Here is a 17613-nt window from a genome sequence, read left to right as displayed (position 1 = left end):
AGGTAAGGCCACACAAGAAAGGGTGGAGTCTACTGGAGAACGACGCTCGTTCATGCGTCTGGCAGTCCGTGTCTGAATCGCTGCCGGGAATAAGAGCAGATCGTTCCTCGAGCAAGGAGGATTTTCACGATGTCTGTTGACCACAAGTTGTCAATAATAAATACACTATAGTGAGCGTATCTTTCTTCACGATGTTTAAATTTTCAGTATCAAGATTCTTTAATAAAAGGTTAAGTGTACAAACCTGTCCCAGTCAAAATTAAGACTTAAAAATTTGAATGGAGACTAAAAGGAATGACAGGGGTAGCAGCTAGGAGCCGAAGCGACGGCGCAAAGAACCTTAATTAATGCTTACAGTGCGCCGAGCGAGGTGCACTGATGACACTACTCTTCGACGGGGTTTGATTAACTTTGAGAAAAAGGAATAAATGAAAAGTAGACGTCCTGTGCGATGATTTAAATATGTTCTTTTACCTGAAATATGTAAACGTGGATTATAGTTAAATACACACACACACACACCACACACATATATATATATATATATATATATATATATATATATATATATATATACAAATAAAGGCATACAGCAGGGTCCATAAAACACATCAACAAGGCCATAGTTTATTGAAACGAAACGTTTCGCACATGTTCTATGTGCATTTTCAATCTGTAAATATAACATAAAAATCTTTAAAATTTACAAAAAACATTTTAAAAATATTGAGAGAAAAAAGGGGTTATTATTAAAAACTTATAAAAATCAACATTATTTAAAAAGGTTATGGTAAAAGAGACCCAGTGCTCACCAAACCATTCAGAGGAGAAGAAGAACGAATGACCAAGATTTGACACCAACCTACGACTTCCGAGATGAAGAAGGAGAGGCGGAAGCGTTAGAGTTTAAAAAAAGAAGGAACTAGCCGTTTGATGTATAATGACCTCAAGGGTAGTTAGTAATCACTATGGCTCGTACCACCAATAATGGAGAAATGCCTTTTTGTTGACTTCAATTTTACATATAGAGGCATGGTTCTTTATATTAGAAAATTCGGGTTTACTCAGTTTCTGGCCCGTTCTATAACTGTATCCCATATGGCTACATTATCTCAGCTGCAGTAACCTGCGACAAGATCCAACATACTAAATACTGGGGCATCCCGGGCACTTGAATTTATAAATAATGCTGGACCTCATGAAGGTCTGCAGTTTGTCCTTGTAGTTAAAGAATACGCCAATCTTGAGTGGATTGATTGGAATTAATTGAATATTAAGGCATCCAAATTCATTTTCAATTATTTGTTTAAGTTTGGTTGCAAAGTTGTTGTCCGAAATAAACGGGATTGTGGCAAAAATATCTTTCTTCGGGACATTATAAGAGGGTGTCGGATTAGAGATGTGTTGTGACAAGAGCCTTTTAATTACTTTAAAAACCAAGTTTTGTGGATAAGAATTCTGTGAAAAAACATTGATTAAAAACAAAATCTCATTATGAAAAAGAGACCAACTCGAAGAATATCGAAGAGCCCTATGAACTAAAGTATATATGGAGTTTAGTTTTTAAAAATTAAAATTCTTAAAGCATGAGCTATAGAAGTTATTAGCAAGTCCAGTGTATGTCTTTTTCCGATACACAGATGTTGTAAAATCACCATTAGACGATATGTTGATGACACTTTTATATTATTCAAAGCCTTGGCAAAGTGAGATATTTTTGGAACATATCAATAATCAATCAACACCGAAACATAAAGTTTACCATGGAAAAAGAAAACGACAATTGTCTACCCTTTCTGGATATTAATGTAAGCAGAAATAATGGTGATTTTACAACATCTGAGTATCGGAAAAAGACATACACTGGACTTGATAATAACTTCTATAGCTCATGCTTTAAGAATTTTAAACTAAACTCCATATATACTTTAGTTTATAGGGCTCTTCGATATTCTTCGAGTTGGTCTCTTTTTCATAATGAGATTTTGTTTTTAATCAATTTTTTTTCACAGAATTCTTATCCAAAAAACTTGGTTTTTAAAGTAATTAACAGGATGTTGTCACAACACTTCTCTAATCCGACACCCTCTTATAATGTCCCGAAGAAAAATATTTTTGCCACAATCCCGTTTATTTCTGACAACAACTTTGCAACCAAACTTAAACAAATAATTGAAAATGAATGTGGATGCCTTAATATTCAATTAATTTCAATCAATCCACTCAAGATTGGCGTATTCTTTAACTAAAAGGACAAACTGCAGACCTTCATGAGGTCCAGCATTATTTATAAATTCAAGTGCCCGGGATGCCCCGGTATTTATGTTGGATCTTGTCGCAGGTTACTGCAGCTGAGATAATGTAGCCATATGGGATACAGTTATAGAACGGGCCAGAAACTGAGTAAACCCGAATTTTCCTTTTAATATAAAAGAACCATGCCTCTATATGTAAAATTGAAGTCAACAAAAAGCATTTCTCCATTATTGGTGGTACGAGCCATAGTGATACTTAACTACCCTTGAGTCATTATACATCAAACGGCTAGTTCCTTCTTTAAACTCTAACGTTTCCGCCTCTCCTCTTCATCTCGGAAGTCGTAGGTTGGTGTCAAATCTTGGTCATTCGTTCTTCTTCTCCTCTGAATGGTTTGGTGAGCACTGGGTCTCTTTTACTGTAACCTTTTTAAATAACGTTAATTTTTATAAGTTTTTAATAATAACCTCTTTTTTCTCTCAATATTTTTTAAATGGTTTTTTGTAAATTTTAATGATTTTTGTTATATTTACAGATTGAAAATGCACATAGAACATGTGCGAAACGTTTTCATTGAATAAACTATGGCCTTGTTGATGTGTTTTATGGACCTGCTGTATGCCTTTATAATATATATATATATATTATATATATATATATATATATATATATATGTATATATATATATATTATGTATATATTATATATATTATATATATATATATATCTATATATATATATATATATATTATGTATATATATATATTATGTATATATATATATATATATATATATATATATATATATATATATATATATATATATGATAGAGAGAGAGAGAGAGAGAGAGAGAGAGAGAGGAGAGAGAGGAGAGAGAATAACCAAAGTACAAATATCGGTCTAACTCTAGCCGATGCACAGATTCACACAAACCTTAATTATGAAGTCAGATTAATTTTTTGGCTATATTGATTAACGGTGTAGGTATCTCTCTCTCTCTCTCTATTCGTAGTTACGCCTTGTTTTTTTTTTTCATAAAGCAAACGGTAAATTACAAATAAGAAAAAAAATATGACTGCGCTATACGAGAGGCTTTTGTTGTGGAACGTAAATTAACACCTAGACGCATGCAGACTCAGTCATTAGCTTCCACGAGACGAAAGCAGATTTTTTATGGCGAATAACTTCGGTCACAGAGAGATGGAGAGAAAGATAGATAGACAAAGGGAGCCCTACACCGTTATCTAAATATATATATATAAAGAGAGAATCTATAATTCAGGTTTGTATGAATCTATGCACCTGCTAGACCGATATTCGTTCTTGGTTTATTCCCTCTTTTTCTATCAAACCACAAAATCAAGTTCGGGCATACCTAGTCTCTTGTAATTCACCGCAACAAACGAGCGAGACTTCCAACTTGTTCAACGATATAGTTAACAAAATATATCGAAGAGATATTAATTTATTTAAGATCAATGGTAGGCGGTATTTGAAAAATATTTTTAAAATTTAGGCCTATGCATTTTTCGATTTAAGTTTGTATACGTAGTTGAGTCTCCTGTCGTAGAGCTTATTGCTCTAAAGTGTGTGTGCGTGTTCGAGAGAGAGAGAATACAGCACCCACAGTGATTCTTAACGCGAGTCATTCTTAGGCCAAAGATTATACAACTGCTTCGTGTTTTCTCATTTTGTCTACTCATGCTTATGTATATATAATCATTTGTCACGCTCGCATTCACTTTCAAATGTTTTAAACTGGAATGCAAATTTATAGGAGAAAACAGTCGCATTATAACACCCGGATTATGCACATACTAAGAATTACCATGAAGCACTCATCCTTTAGCTTGTATTCACTCTCGTATTTTCCCGGTTTCGATACCCATTTTTTAAACAGTACTACGCCACTGTCAACCAAGGATTGTAATCTAATGAATGTTGACAAAAAGCTACTGATTACCATTTAAATAAACAAAATTATCAAAACAAACACCTTGAAATGGGCGAAAATTCACTTCCGGAAGAACGACTTCATGTCTGATGGGGGGGACCCTAACCTTACCTAACCAACATCACTTAACCTAGAGTTTTGCCAGCAAACCATCATAACTTAGCTACTAGGGGGTGGTTTGGTTTTCCAACCCACTGACCAATGGTAAATGTCTTCCATGAAATTGCACTTAACATCTCATAGACCAATATATTAGACCTCTGGAAGATCAGGAACCGTGCAAAGTAGGCTAATTCTTGCGGTTACTAGTCGGCATCATTTTGAGAAATCCCCATTGTTACGTATACCTCCATGAGAGTTACACTTAAAAAGCAATAGAACAATAATTAATGCCACAAAGTGAAACGATAACTCTGTATGGTCAATTTTGCTTCAAGACATATCTATGTGAAATAACAACTTACTGGGGGCTCCTTTGCTTTTCCAGCGAGAGAGAGAAAAAAAAATCATTGTTAGATCTGCTTCCTTTCTCGATATACCGATTAGGCTATTAAAATCTAGGGATTCGAAAGCACACTGAGAATTCTAGAGTCTTCTGGTTGCGGGAAGACCCCGACACTAAACTGAATAAGCCAGGAACCACAAATTTTTGCGGGATATATGCAGGGTGGGGTTGCTAGCCAGGTGTTCTGAGGCTTTTATCTGAGCGTAGTGGACCATTCTCTTGACTAAAGAGCTGTGGTCAAAACTGATGTGTGAGCCGTGTGGCCTCCTTACGTAAGATAGTAACTATACTACGTTTTTTTTCATCTGTCCATCCGCCTGTGGTGTTTTTGTATGGTAACACTGCGTCCCGGGCTTTAGATAGTTACGCTAATTGTAAGTTTTAGGTAAATAAAAGGATATCTGGGTGAACATTTGTAACTGAAAAGTGTTTTAATAATTTACTGTATGCGAATTACACCGTTAATATTCGAAATAGGATATTATTATAATCGTTGAATGTAAACTGAATTTAACTATCTAAAGCCCGGGACGCAGTGTTACCCTACAAAAACACCACAGGCGGATGGACAGATGGAAAAGAACAGAGTATAGAGACGAATTAATGGTGTAGTAGAGTGGTTTTACCGATTCTCCGATGGATATTATTGAAGTTTTTTGTATAAATTTGAACCTGCTCATTTTAAAAAAAATATAGAAACCTAAACAATCAAGACTTCAAGATTCATCTGGGTGTCTGGTAATGCTATGATGTGAATGTTTAGCATGTTGTAAAAAGACCTTTATAAAGAAAATCAGCCTAGTGCTCATTAGCTGTTAATATTCCAGAACTTTTCTGTTTTACTGGACGCTTCGTCAACATCCACAGCGAAGACTTCGTTAGGCTGCCGCTACAGCATCGTCTTCTGATACATTCACATGCTTTAAAGAATATGTATAGAGTACTAAGTTATAAACCACTTCTAATATCTGAAAGTCTAATCTGGTTGTTGATTAACGTTCGCTTGGCTAAAATTGTAAGTTTTGAAAGAATGCCATAAAAAGAATCTACGACTACCACCTAGCGAACACCCCTCACCATCGTGTAAGAAATCCCGCTACGAATAGGAGATTTCCTTCGGAATCTGTGAACATATGAAAGAACTAAAAATACATAAATGCATTTGACTCAGCCGTGTTGACTTGGTTGCGGTTAGGCTAATGTTCCACAGCTTAAACGCGGTTAGCAATGTTCGCCCTGGTAACGGATGTAAACATATCTCGGCATGAGGAAACAATGTACTGTACTGACCCGTACAGGTACAAATCCATATGATATATTGTTACCGTTAGGATTATACAAACCTTTCTGCATCCTTCAGCTGAAACACACATGCCATACCAATTACTGGCTACTCCCAGTCTGGAAGTAGCCTGTAATGGATGCAGGCTTATTCGGACCTTGACTGATTCGGACAATTGTTTAGGCTAATTCGGGCAACTGTCTAGGCTAATTCGGACATATGTAAGCATTCCGCATCGTTCGTCCCCGCGAATACGAAAGCCACCAGGAATTGGGGCGTCAAATGTATTTCGCTGTGTTTAGTACGAGCCCCTGGGGGTTAATTACAGTCGTCCGAATAAATCTTACTTAAATTTCTTGTTCAGGAGGTAAAACTGCATAGAAAAATCGGTCAATCATATGAAGGTCCGAATAAGCCTGGATAAAGGTCCGAATGAGCCAGTACATGGTCCGAATCAGCCAAGGTCCGAATAAGCCTGTTCCCCCTGTAATGACATGATCTGGAAGTTCCAGATCATGTCAGTGATCTTGAGCCTCGTAAACAGATGCCAGACGTATAAGAATCTTTATAAATGCTCCTAACACAAAACCCAACCAAGATGTATGTTTAGTGGCCATATAGGTATGTACGGTTAGTCCTATACCTATTGTGTCCATAACTATATAGGATACTAACCTTTCAGCATCCCTCCCTTGGCCGACATTTTTTACCCTGTAAGCAGATGCTATGGGAGTCAGAGCATTATTATAATAATACTACGACAAAACCCAACCAAAGTGTAGTGCATACCTTCATTCGGAATGCTGCTGTAAATCTTAATCACATGCTAAGGCTGGCGTACTGTAAGTTGATGTGGATTGTGGACAGCCTAACTGTAAAAAACATAGCAGGGCAGATGGCGCTGATCTTGTGGATCATGGATACCGTTTACAAGCATATTGTTGGTTCCTTTCGTGTCTCTCGTCTCTCCTTGTCCGACCTACATCTGAATCGTGTCGTAACAGACGAATAATTATCGTAGATGTACTAATTGTTGCGTCGTGTTTCGTCATCTGTTGCTACGCTAAGGAGGTGTAATTAATGCGTACAAATAATGGACATTCAGTACGCCAAGTCGCCAACAGCTGTTTAAATCCAGGTCTTGTAATCCTCCAAGATCATCTGCGTTTCGTCGTCTCTCCTTGTCCGACCTACATCTGAATCGTGTCGTAACAGACGAATAATTATCGTAGATGTACTAATTGTTGCGTCGTGTTTCGTCATCTGTTGCTACGCTAAGGAGGTGTAATTAATGCGTACAAATAATGGACATTCAGTACGCCAAGTCGCCAACAGCTGTTTAAATCCAGGTCTTGTAATCCTCCAAGATCATCTGCGTTTCGTTTTCGCTCTTCTTTTGTTTTTCTCCTTCCTCTTCGTGTCGTTTCTGAGCATAAGTTTTAAGTTTGCACTCTTATTTACCGCGAATCTTCCTTTTTTCTCTCTATCTCTCTTGTTTATTGACAGACTAAAACGCAGTATTATTTGGTTTCTTATTTTGCTTATTTAATTGTGATCATTATGCTGATATCAGAATCCTAATGGAGAAAATAAGAGCGCACTGGGTCTCGCACGACATGAAAAGGACCGCCTCATTTAAGTGACTGACTGATTGCTGTTCCCCCCTGTAACGGATTGACTTTATTAGCTATGAAAATGCGTCACGCTCCCAATATGCTCCTCAAGTAACACTTTACGATTGAGGGAGTTGGCCATGAAACTTGATGATGATGTTCATGACAGAGAACGGACGAATTGAAAGAGCAGAAATTTTTAATGAATAAAGGCTGTTTTACTCTGAATAATTAAGCCAAGGGAATAACCTAACCAGTAGGAAGACAGCTGAGTTCTTCACGTGCAATTCTAACAAATTTAGTATAGACGAATTTTGTTTGTGTTACTGAAAACGTAAAGTGCATGCACACACAAAATTGAGGCGTATATTAAACTCAGATTTCACTTTCAAAGAAAGCAGACTCATGATTAGGCCTAGTTCCTCTGAAAATCAGTTTTATGTGCAATTAACGACCTCCTCATTTGGTTTCATCGCTCACCGGAAACTCCAGGAGGCTTCTTTGCCTCCCGCAACCACAAAGAACAAACAAACTATCAAACGAACACCGTATGACTATCGTTACCGAGGTACAACGTCAATCTTCTTATCGTACACCGATGATTAAGCCTAACTGAGCTCCTCTGTTCAGTCTAGGCAGACCGACAGTGATGACCTTTCGCCTTTCATCAGCTCATTTTAATCTCTTCTTATCTAAGCCACCAAATTCTTTAATTTTTCCTTTCTCTCATTTTCACCCATTTCAAGAGCGAATGCTCGATTCCTTCTGCCTTACCCTGTTTCAGTTTATAAATGTCACCCCATAAAACAACTACGACTAAATGGGAAAATGTCTGCGTTCCATCCCCTTCGTGCAGCGCCTGTGGCGTGGTTGGTATGGTGTTGGCGTCCCACCTCGGTGATCGCGAGTTCGATTCTCGGCCATTCCATTGAGGAGTGAGAGATGTGTATTTCTGGGGACAGAAGTTCACTCTCGACGTGGTTCGGAAGTCACGTAAAGCCGTTGGTCCCGTTGCTGAATTACCGCTGGTTCCATGCAACATAAAAACACCATTAAAAAAAAAAATCCCCTTCATGCTATGTTATTTCAAGTTGTTCTTGAGTTTTCTTTTAATACTTTAATGGACCTTAGTCAAAGATTCCAGAAATAAATAGTTTTCATCTTTAATGTACTAATTATCTCAATCAAGTTATGGACAGCTATGAATTATTAATGATACTCGTGAATACTTACAAACCCAACGAATAAAGAAAAAGTAAATAATGAAAATTTGCCAATTTATATTTAAGCAATAGATGTTTAATAATGAACCCAGACTGCTTAAATATGCTCACATTATTGCAAACACTTCATAACGGTACCATAGGTAAGATATACAGAGAGAGAGAGAGAGAGAGAGAGAGAGAGAGAGAGAGAGAGGGGGGGGGGGGGGGGGTCGAAATATATGCTAAAAACTCCAAGTGTTTGCAACCGCTTGCGTACCCTCCGTGTAGCAGCTCATTCAAAGAAGCAAGTAACGAACCCAAGTGTTTAATTAGACGAGGTTTAATTGCTGCTCGACGAAGGAATGAGATGATTTATAACGGCCGTTTTTTGGTCGAAGGAACAGCTTCGTTACGGTCCACTCTCTTTACAACTTCTTGTGGTCCATTGTACTGTACTGCTTGTTTATCGGCGTGCATTAGCTGATTAGCATTAGTAGTTGTAGTAGTAGTACTAGGGATCTGTCTCTGAAACGGCTCTCGACATATTCTTTGTGGTCGTCTTCCTCCTATTCCTCTTCTCTTTCTGGGTCACTTGTGTGTATATTTACATTTACCTCGTCTTACTCTCGATACAGTTTAGGCCTGTTTTTCTTCTTCCCATCGATATTCTATATTATTTTATAAAATGTTGTATCCCCAGAAAAAGTAATAGTATATTGCTTTGTATTTGCAGGAACGAGGCCTACCACAACTTCGGAGTTCAAGACACGCCCTCACCTAAGGACAGCTGGGTCAATACTAAGCAAAAAGAGTATAGACCGAGCTATGATGAAACCTCCAACAGGAATCACGGCAAACGACCTCCTCTAGTCAACCCCCTGCAGAGGGCTAGACCCTCAGAGTACCCTCTCAGAACGAAGACGGGAGAGATACTCCAGCTAGGGTTTGCCAGCGGTCACCCTCGACCAGTTAATCACAATAGAAATAACCCGTTTTCTCGAAGACAACAAGCGCCCGGTGGTGGGTATCCCAGCGGTGGCTTTACCACACATAGGCCTAGTGGTGGATATCCCAACGGTTTCTTTACTACCAAAAGGCCCAGTGGTGGATACCACGGCAGTATTTTGACGACCCCAAGACCGAACGAGCCCAGGCAGCGACCTCCAAATAATTCGGGCCCAAGACGACCAACTAGGACGCAAGTCGCAGCGAGAGTCGTGACGAAACGTCCGTTCGAAGGCGGTGGCGGCGTCGTCAGTCAAGCGCATCACCAGAAGGGGATGCCTGGGGGAAGAAGGAGTGGGATCCAAAGTGTAATGATACAGAGACTCGGGTCTTCCACTTTAAGAGGTCCTGGTCCCGGCAGACATACGGTTTTCAACTCGCGGCCGGTCAAGGGACACCGACCCCTTCAGATGGTCAGGTAGGCTTTCTGGTTTGTTGTAGTCCAGCAGTGTTTTAGGCCTATGCAATGAGAATTCACATGCATACATTCATGTCATGTATTATATGGATATTGGAGATATGGAACTCAAGAGTAAACATAATGGATGATGTTAGTATGAGAGGATATTGTGTTAAAGATAGAAACGAAACTGTCTGTGGAAGCCAAGGTTGAAATGTATGACTGGAGTGTCGAGCCAAATCGCCTTTATGGAAGTGAAGTGTGAATGTTGAATGTAAATAAGACAAAGGAAATTAAATTTGTTGAGATAAGCTGTTGTTGCAGGTATAGAGTAGGGAGAATTGAAGGGATAAGAAACATGGAGGTACAAAAAGGGAACAGTAAAATAGTTAGTGTAGGTGAAGATAATGAAATGGTTTTCTGAGATGAAACAGGTCAGTGCCTAGAGACTGAGCAGACGCACGCATATGGTCAGAACCCATCACCCACTTTCCACCTAGGTGAGATCTGGAGGAGCAAGGCAATGGCTGCTGATATCCCAACAAGCAGATCTTTGCACACCACCCCTAGCTTAAAGAAATAGTAAGTTATCTTTCCAGTGACTATCACAGCCTTAGCAAGGCCTTAATTTCCTGGGAACGAGGGATTGTCAGGGAAGTTGGGGTTGAGGAAGGGCCAGGCTCCTGATGACTCAGCTATATAGTAGATTCACATCAGCCGTGCATCTGATGTCCAGGCCAGCCCCTTACGACACTCCTGATTGGCTGTTGATAAGCCAGTCTGTCACAGGGCTGGAAACTCTCAGTCTCTCTCGAGAGTTCACATAGGCAGGATGTATGTTCCACCTTTCCGTAGGGATACTTTTGAAAGACGTATTGCTCAGGAGAGGTGGAACATACATCCTACGTATGTGAACTCTCTCGAGAGACTGAGAGTTTCCAGCCCTGTGATTGGCTTATCAACTGCCAATCAGAAGCGTCGTAAGGGACTGGCCTAGGCATCAGATGCACGCTTATGTGAATCTATTATAGTTTCATTTGTCTGAATGAGGCTTCATCCACATTTCAGCGATTAAAGTATGAATGTGACAGGGATCGCTTTCTTGTTTATTCGTGCAAGCAAGCATCTTTTGAGGGAAGAAATGTTAACATCGAAAATATTCATCCTTATTGTCTAACTTCACAACTGCAACAGGTCCCGTTTTCCTGTGGATCGCATAGGCACAGCGACAATGGGAGACAGTGGGGTGGTCCTGCCAACGACGAATACCGACGAAAAACAGGAGGAACCGCGTAAGTGATTCTGAGTCTTTGTTGATGCAGTCAAGCAGAATTTCCTAATAAAACTTTTGCCTAAGTTTCACCAAAGAGATTTTTTGCGTTCACTACCTTGCAATAGTTTTGTTAAAAATAATTTTTTTTTTTCTAAATGAAGACCGTTTTCATACGAGCCTGGTTTTTGTATTCAAATGTGCCAATTAGAGTTGCCATATTTCCTCTAAGCTACTTTAATTATGTCTTTTAATATTTCATCCTAGCTTAAGTGGTTGTACGTATCAAATTGCGCGGGTACGATAATATATAATTGGCGTATTTTATTATGCGTCTTCCTTGAGTCATTAAATATTTTCCATCAAAGCTTTAGCATTTTATGGAAGTTCCACCAAAGAAAGTTACTATATTTTACAATGAATCTTTTTGGAGTCACCTGGAAGCTATATCAATTATCTGGAGTTCTGATAAAACTGAGTGTTTTATGAAGATGTCCCATTTTCTATCAGAGCTTTAACATTGATTATCAAAGTTCTAATTAAAGTCGCTTCATATTAAAATTCAAGTTCTAGAGTCACCTCAAAACTAAACTTCCCAAAGTTGTGACAAAATTTAGTGTTTTATTACGATCCATCTCTCCCTTCCAGTGTACATCACGGGAATAAGTTACGAGGACTATGACACCGAGGAGTTGCCGGATTTCACCGGATTTCCCAATTACGACGTCGCTGGTGTTGGCCAAGGGGGTTCCTCAGGTCCCGCGATGGTTTCTGGAGCCACTGGAACTCAGCTGAGGAATCAGGCTCTGCAGAATCCAGGAAACCTCGGTAAAAGAATAAAAGTTTCTCGTACTTTTTTTTTTTTTTTTTGGTAAGGATATCTAAGTTTATTATGCAGATTTTATTTGATTTTGGGATTCTTTCCGAATTCTTGCAGATAAATAGACCTTACTTAGACTCCATTTTTATCGTTCGCCGAATGGAATTGAGTATACGATTTAGGCCTAAGGCACAAGCGCTTGGACTTATGAGGTCATTCAGTGATGAAAGGGATACTGAGAGTGAAGAAGGTTTGAAAGGTGAAACAGGATGAAAACTTCACAGTTGCACTATGAATGTGAGATGGAAGAAAGAGAATATGGAAGGAATTGGCGTAAACATGAATGAAAGGGAAGAACCCAAAGTAATGCATACAGTGCACCGCGTGAGTTGCACTGACGGCACTGACCCCCTTTTGACTTTAATTAATGAAGTATCCAGTTCTTTTGGTCAAAATCTCATGACTCCAGCTATTTCGTTAATTACAGCATTCAGCCTGATGTTCTTTATACGAAATGTAGGCAAACTCAATCATAATTTATTAATTAACCTATTTATTTGTTTTGCTTATTTGTTAATTACTTACTTATCTACTTATCGTCGTCTTTGGGCAGAAACAGACGCCGCTTTCGAGAAGAGCGACTGGATGACCCAAGTGAGTGACGTCATGTCCGGAGTATCCAATCAGCTGCCGAGCATAGAGAAGGCGGTGACCACCATGTCCTTCATGGCCTTCGGCATCTTCATGGCCAACCTTCTCCTGCAGGCTGTGGTCAACGTGAGTCTTAACTCCCCCAAATTTCGAGAGGTCCTTTATTCCTCGCACCGTTGGACTGTGGATTTCGTGCAGTTGGAACTTCAGTAGTTCAAGCTGTTCTCCTTTGCATTTTAATACAGTTTTATCTGTTTATTAATTTGTTAATTTATTAATTTTTTTTTTAACAAGTGAGATCTCTTCTTTCTGCATTTCCCTTTGCCTTCTCTCGCCTCCTAATGAGCGCCATAATATTCTTTGGAAGCCTGAATTTCAAGTCAGTGGGCGCCTATGTGGGCTGTTCCGTATAATATTGGTTTTTTATCTCCTAATAACTACTAATAATAACAATAATAATAATAATAATAATAATAATAATAATAATAATAATAATAATGAGCCTCCGTAACGAGGCTATAATATTGACAATTAAAAGCCACAGTAGTGTTAAAAATATATTATTGTACAATGCTAAAAATGACTAGGAGAGACTTTCGGGTATTGCTCAGTAGGACTGAAGAGGGATACGGAGCAGTATCCGAAAGTCTCTCCTAGTCATTTTTAGCATTGTACATTAATATATTTTTAACACTACTGTGGCTTTTAATTGTCAATTTTTCAATAATAATAATAATAATAATAATAATAATAATAATACTTTCCAGTCCTCCTTCACCTCATTCCTGGGACGGACGGACAAATCCGACGACTCTGGGAACTTCGTCCTCGACTTGGCCAACCTTCCCATCGACCTTGACCTCGAGGAGTTCGACTTCGACAGCGGTCGATGGAAGGAGAGCTTGGAGGGGGACGAAGGGAGTCTGTCCTCGGTCAAGAAGCTGCTCAAGGTCATGGGTCAAGTTTATGTCAGCCTCCACGAGATTGCCAGGTAACGAGATGATAAGTGGTTTGGTATAATGTTTCCAATGACTTCGAAAAGTAATGCTGCTGTAGTTTTCAGTTTTGCTTATTTCAGACGCCTCGATATTATTCTGCGCAGTCATTGTTGCTGGATAATATAAAATGCAATCAAGTTATTTCGTCATACACATCTTAACTTCATTTAGATAACCAATAGTGAGACGTTATACTTGATTCGAAGCTTTGGCACTCCTGAGGGGCACAACGAAGCTTCCCTGTAGGTGGGCAGTGCTGCCAGTACACCTCTCGCGGTGCGATGTAGGCATTACTTAAGGTTCTTTGCAGCAACGTGACTCCAGCCCCTATAGCTGCAACCCCTTTCGTTCGCTTTACTCTACCTCCGTTCATATTATCTTTCTTCCGTCGTACTTTCCACCCTCTCCTAACAATGAATTCATAGTGCAACTGCTTTGAGGTTTTCCTCCTGTTACATCTTTCATACCTTTTACTGTCAATTTTCCGGCCTAAATTCTATATCAATTCAGACTCTGAAGTTACGCGGACATATTGGTATTCTTGGGAGAGAACTGGCAATGTTAATATTAGATTGAAATGTTCAGGTTTGAAAATGATCATAGCAACGATAATATTTGTTGTCCAATATTTTCTGAGCCATTTTCCGTCATTTTCATGAGCTGTCGTTGTTTAGAAACTTGTAGCATAATATCCAAGATGAAAAAGGTTACGTTTAATTGTTAAGAACAAATTTTGTTATGATAGGTGGCTATTAAAAAACAATTACAAAGAATAGAAAAGATTTCCACGAAAGAGTACATTAATTGTTTTTGAGTAGCCAGAATTAATTTTGTAAGTAATACTACATTTATTACCTAGTGTTAAACAAAAATGGTTTAAAGCCTCGTTAATAATAATAAAAAATCCATGGTGATTTGTAAATATTGTAGGTATATATTTATGTAATATTTTGTAACATCTTACTTATGTCAATGATATGTAATATTTTTCTAATAAATTATGTAATATTGTGTAACATCTAACTTATGTAAATGATTTGTAATATTTTTCTAATGAATTATGTAATAATCTGTAACATTTTACTTATGTAAATGATATGTAATGTTTTTCTAATAAAAAAAGAAGAAAATTATAGTGCCTGTACTCTCGGGAAAGCGAACTTAACGACTCTCACCTCTTTCCAACAGGGCTGGAGTCTACAACGTGGTGTCCGCCTTAGGACTGAGCCCACGGGGACTCGTCGGACTCCCGAGGGCGCCGAAGACCTGGCGCCGGAGTGCCTTAGGCGCCTCCTGTGCGAAGGGCACCACGTCACGGCGCCGTATTTCAAGGACGCTTCGTCCTACAGACTCCTGCCTTTTTGGACGTAAGTAGGTGATGGAGGACTCAAGGTATAGTATACGTATACCTTGGGAGGACTAAGAAGAAAGGGTGGGTGGGGGGTTGGAGATTTTGGGGGCGGGAGGGTGAGTAGACCCAGGGATTATGATTCATATTCTCTCCTTGTAGCTTTATAGCAATATAAATTTTTTTAATTCTTCTAGTCTAGGTCAGAGTCGGTTTTGAATAGATTAGGGTTTTGGAAATTATAGAATTTTCCTTCTTTTAAAACTTGTTTTTTTTTTTTTTTTAGAAAACTCGAATTTTTCCTATTAAAACTCAAGTCATTCCATTGCCTCATTTCTCACTCAGTCTGGGCGCGATTTGCCCTTTAGAAAATTTTTTAAAATGACGGCTATAGTTTGATGATTTAATTTACACATTTGATTTCCAGCCTGACCAGATATAATCATTAGGAATTATTGTCTCGCGGAAACATTGTTGACGTATCTCTCTCTCTCTCTCTCTCTCTCTCTCTCTCTCTCTGTTTCAGTTTGGGCGCGAGCTGGCTCTCCGGCAACTCGAACATGCCCCGCCTTCTGGAGGAGCTCCGCGCCGAGGTGGCGGGCCAGCAGGGCCTCCCCTGCGAGGCCCTCTTCCCGGATTGCAACGACACCGAGGTCGTCGACGGGTTCCTGGAGAAGATCAGGAGAGGTATGGCGGATATCCGGGAGGGGGAGGGGGAGGAGGGGCCTCTTCCTCCGTCAGATGGCGTTTCTGGGAGGGTGCTGGTGGACGCTGCCTTGGAGTCGAGTGGTGTCCAAGAAGAAGAAGAAGAAGAAGATGATGATCCGGATGTTTTGTCGCCAAATAATGAGACCGACTCCCACGGTGACCAGACGACGATGGCGCCAATGCTTCTCAGGGGTACAGAGAGCCCTCTTTTAGACTTAAACCTAAAAGAAGAAGAAAAAGAAGAAGAGGAAAAAGAAGAGGAGGAGGAAGAGGAAGAGGAGGAGGAGAAGGAAGAGAAAAAACAAGAAGAAGAAGGAAACATTTCAGAGCTGCCATAATGACACGCCAGCCATCTACCGCTTCGTTTCGAACTGTATGAAGTCCATCTAGGGTTGAGATAATAAGCCAAGTCCAGTTTATACCCCGAAGTTAACCTTATCCATCTTGTCATGACACCAGACCCTCTCACGTCATTCTAATAACACATATAACTTGAAACCACAGATCAGCCGAGAGTGATTTGCATCGGTAACCTGGCGTCCGGAGAGAGAGAGAGAGAGAGAGAGAAAATTTCATGTTTGGGCAGGCGATTGTGGGTAGCGTTTACAGCGAAGGGTAAAATTCTACGTAGGAATTTTCACTTCTTTCCAAAATAAATAAAAAAAAATTGTTGTAGAAATTCTACAATAATGTACGTGTCTGGTATTTATTGTGAGTCTCTTAAATAGGATAAGATGATCTCAACTGTATATAAGGAGTGTTTCTTTTTCTATTAACGAAGCATTTGTTAAATACCAAATCCAATGGAATGAACGGGCAACTGGGAAACATTGGGATCTATTTCATAGAAAGTTTATATCAGATCCAACAGGGTTCACAGAAAATGCTAAAATCAGCTACTTGGACAGACAACGCCAGATCTAATTAGATGGACAGAAAATATTACATGAAGAATGAACAGAAAACACTACATCGAGGAGACTGGACAGGAAATCTACATCAAATTGACTGGACAGAAAATACAACAACTACACTGACAGAAAATACTGCAACCAGGAGACTGGAAAAAAAAAAAAACTAGGAGACTGCTCAGAAAATACTACTTCAAATAGACTGGACAGAAAGTACTACTTCAAATAGACTGGACAGAAAATATTACAACAAATGCACTGGACAGAAAATACTGCAACCAGGAAACTGGACAGAAAATGCTAAAACCAGGAGATTGGACAAAAAAATACTACAACCAGGAAACTTGACAAAAAACATATTACATCAAATAGACTGGGCAGAAAATACTGAACCTGTCAGAACATAAGGAAGGTAATGGTAGTATTAGAACCGGCCAGATGGATATATGTACAGTACAGGATCCATTAGGAAGAACTAGAAAGGATGTGACGCCAGAGATATGTGATTAACCTAATATTATTTTTCCAGAACATAAACGAATTACTGGAGTATTTTCCTTAAGATGTAAATAGTCTGTAAATAGTTTCATAACCTTCAAACTAACGTATTTTATTTTATATTTTTCGAATCTTAATAAATTGGTAATTCTCGAGTACTGAATTTTCCATCATTTGCAATAAAAAATT

General features: G+C 39.0%; 1 protein-coding gene and 1 long non-coding RNA gene across 2 annotated transcripts in view; one reads left to right on the top strand and one right to left on the bottom strand.

Moving 5' to 3' along the window:
• The window catches only part of LOC135226407 (uncharacterized), an 18508-nt gene extending 11399 nt beyond the window's left edge, over positions 1 to 7109 (bottom strand). The window contains exon 1 of the long non-coding RNA XR_010317222.1: positions 6787 to 7109. This is a non-coding gene — a long non-coding RNA (uncharacterized LOC135226407). The remainder of the gene's footprint in view (positions 1 to 6786) is intronic.
• LOC135226405 (uncharacterized) overlaps positions 1 to 17600 on the top strand; it is a 24182-nt gene extending 6582 nt beyond the window's left edge. Inside the window, 8 exon segments of the mRNA XM_064265924.1 lie at positions 9549 to 10238; positions 11415 to 11512; positions 12139 to 12318; positions 12924 to 13087; positions 13729 to 13952; positions 15148 to 15193; positions 15196 to 15326; positions 15834 to 17600. Coding sequence (XP_064121994.1) covers positions 9549 to 10238; positions 11415 to 11512; positions 12139 to 12318; positions 12924 to 13087; positions 13729 to 13952; positions 15148 to 15193; positions 15196 to 15326; positions 15834 to 16353 — 2053 coding nt within the window. The 3' untranslated portion in view covers positions 16354 to 17600.
• The last annotated feature ends 13 nt before the right edge of the window (positions 17601 to 17613 follow it).

Source organism: Macrobrachium nipponense, chromosome 14 (assembly GCF_015104395.2).
Source record: "Macrobrachium nipponense isolate FS-2020 chromosome 14, ASM1510439v2, whole genome shotgun sequence".
Lineage (NCBI taxonomy): Eukaryota > Metazoa > Arthropoda > Malacostraca > Decapoda > Palaemonidae > Macrobrachium > Macrobrachium nipponense.
This window is presented reverse-complemented; position numbering and strand designations above follow the sequence as displayed.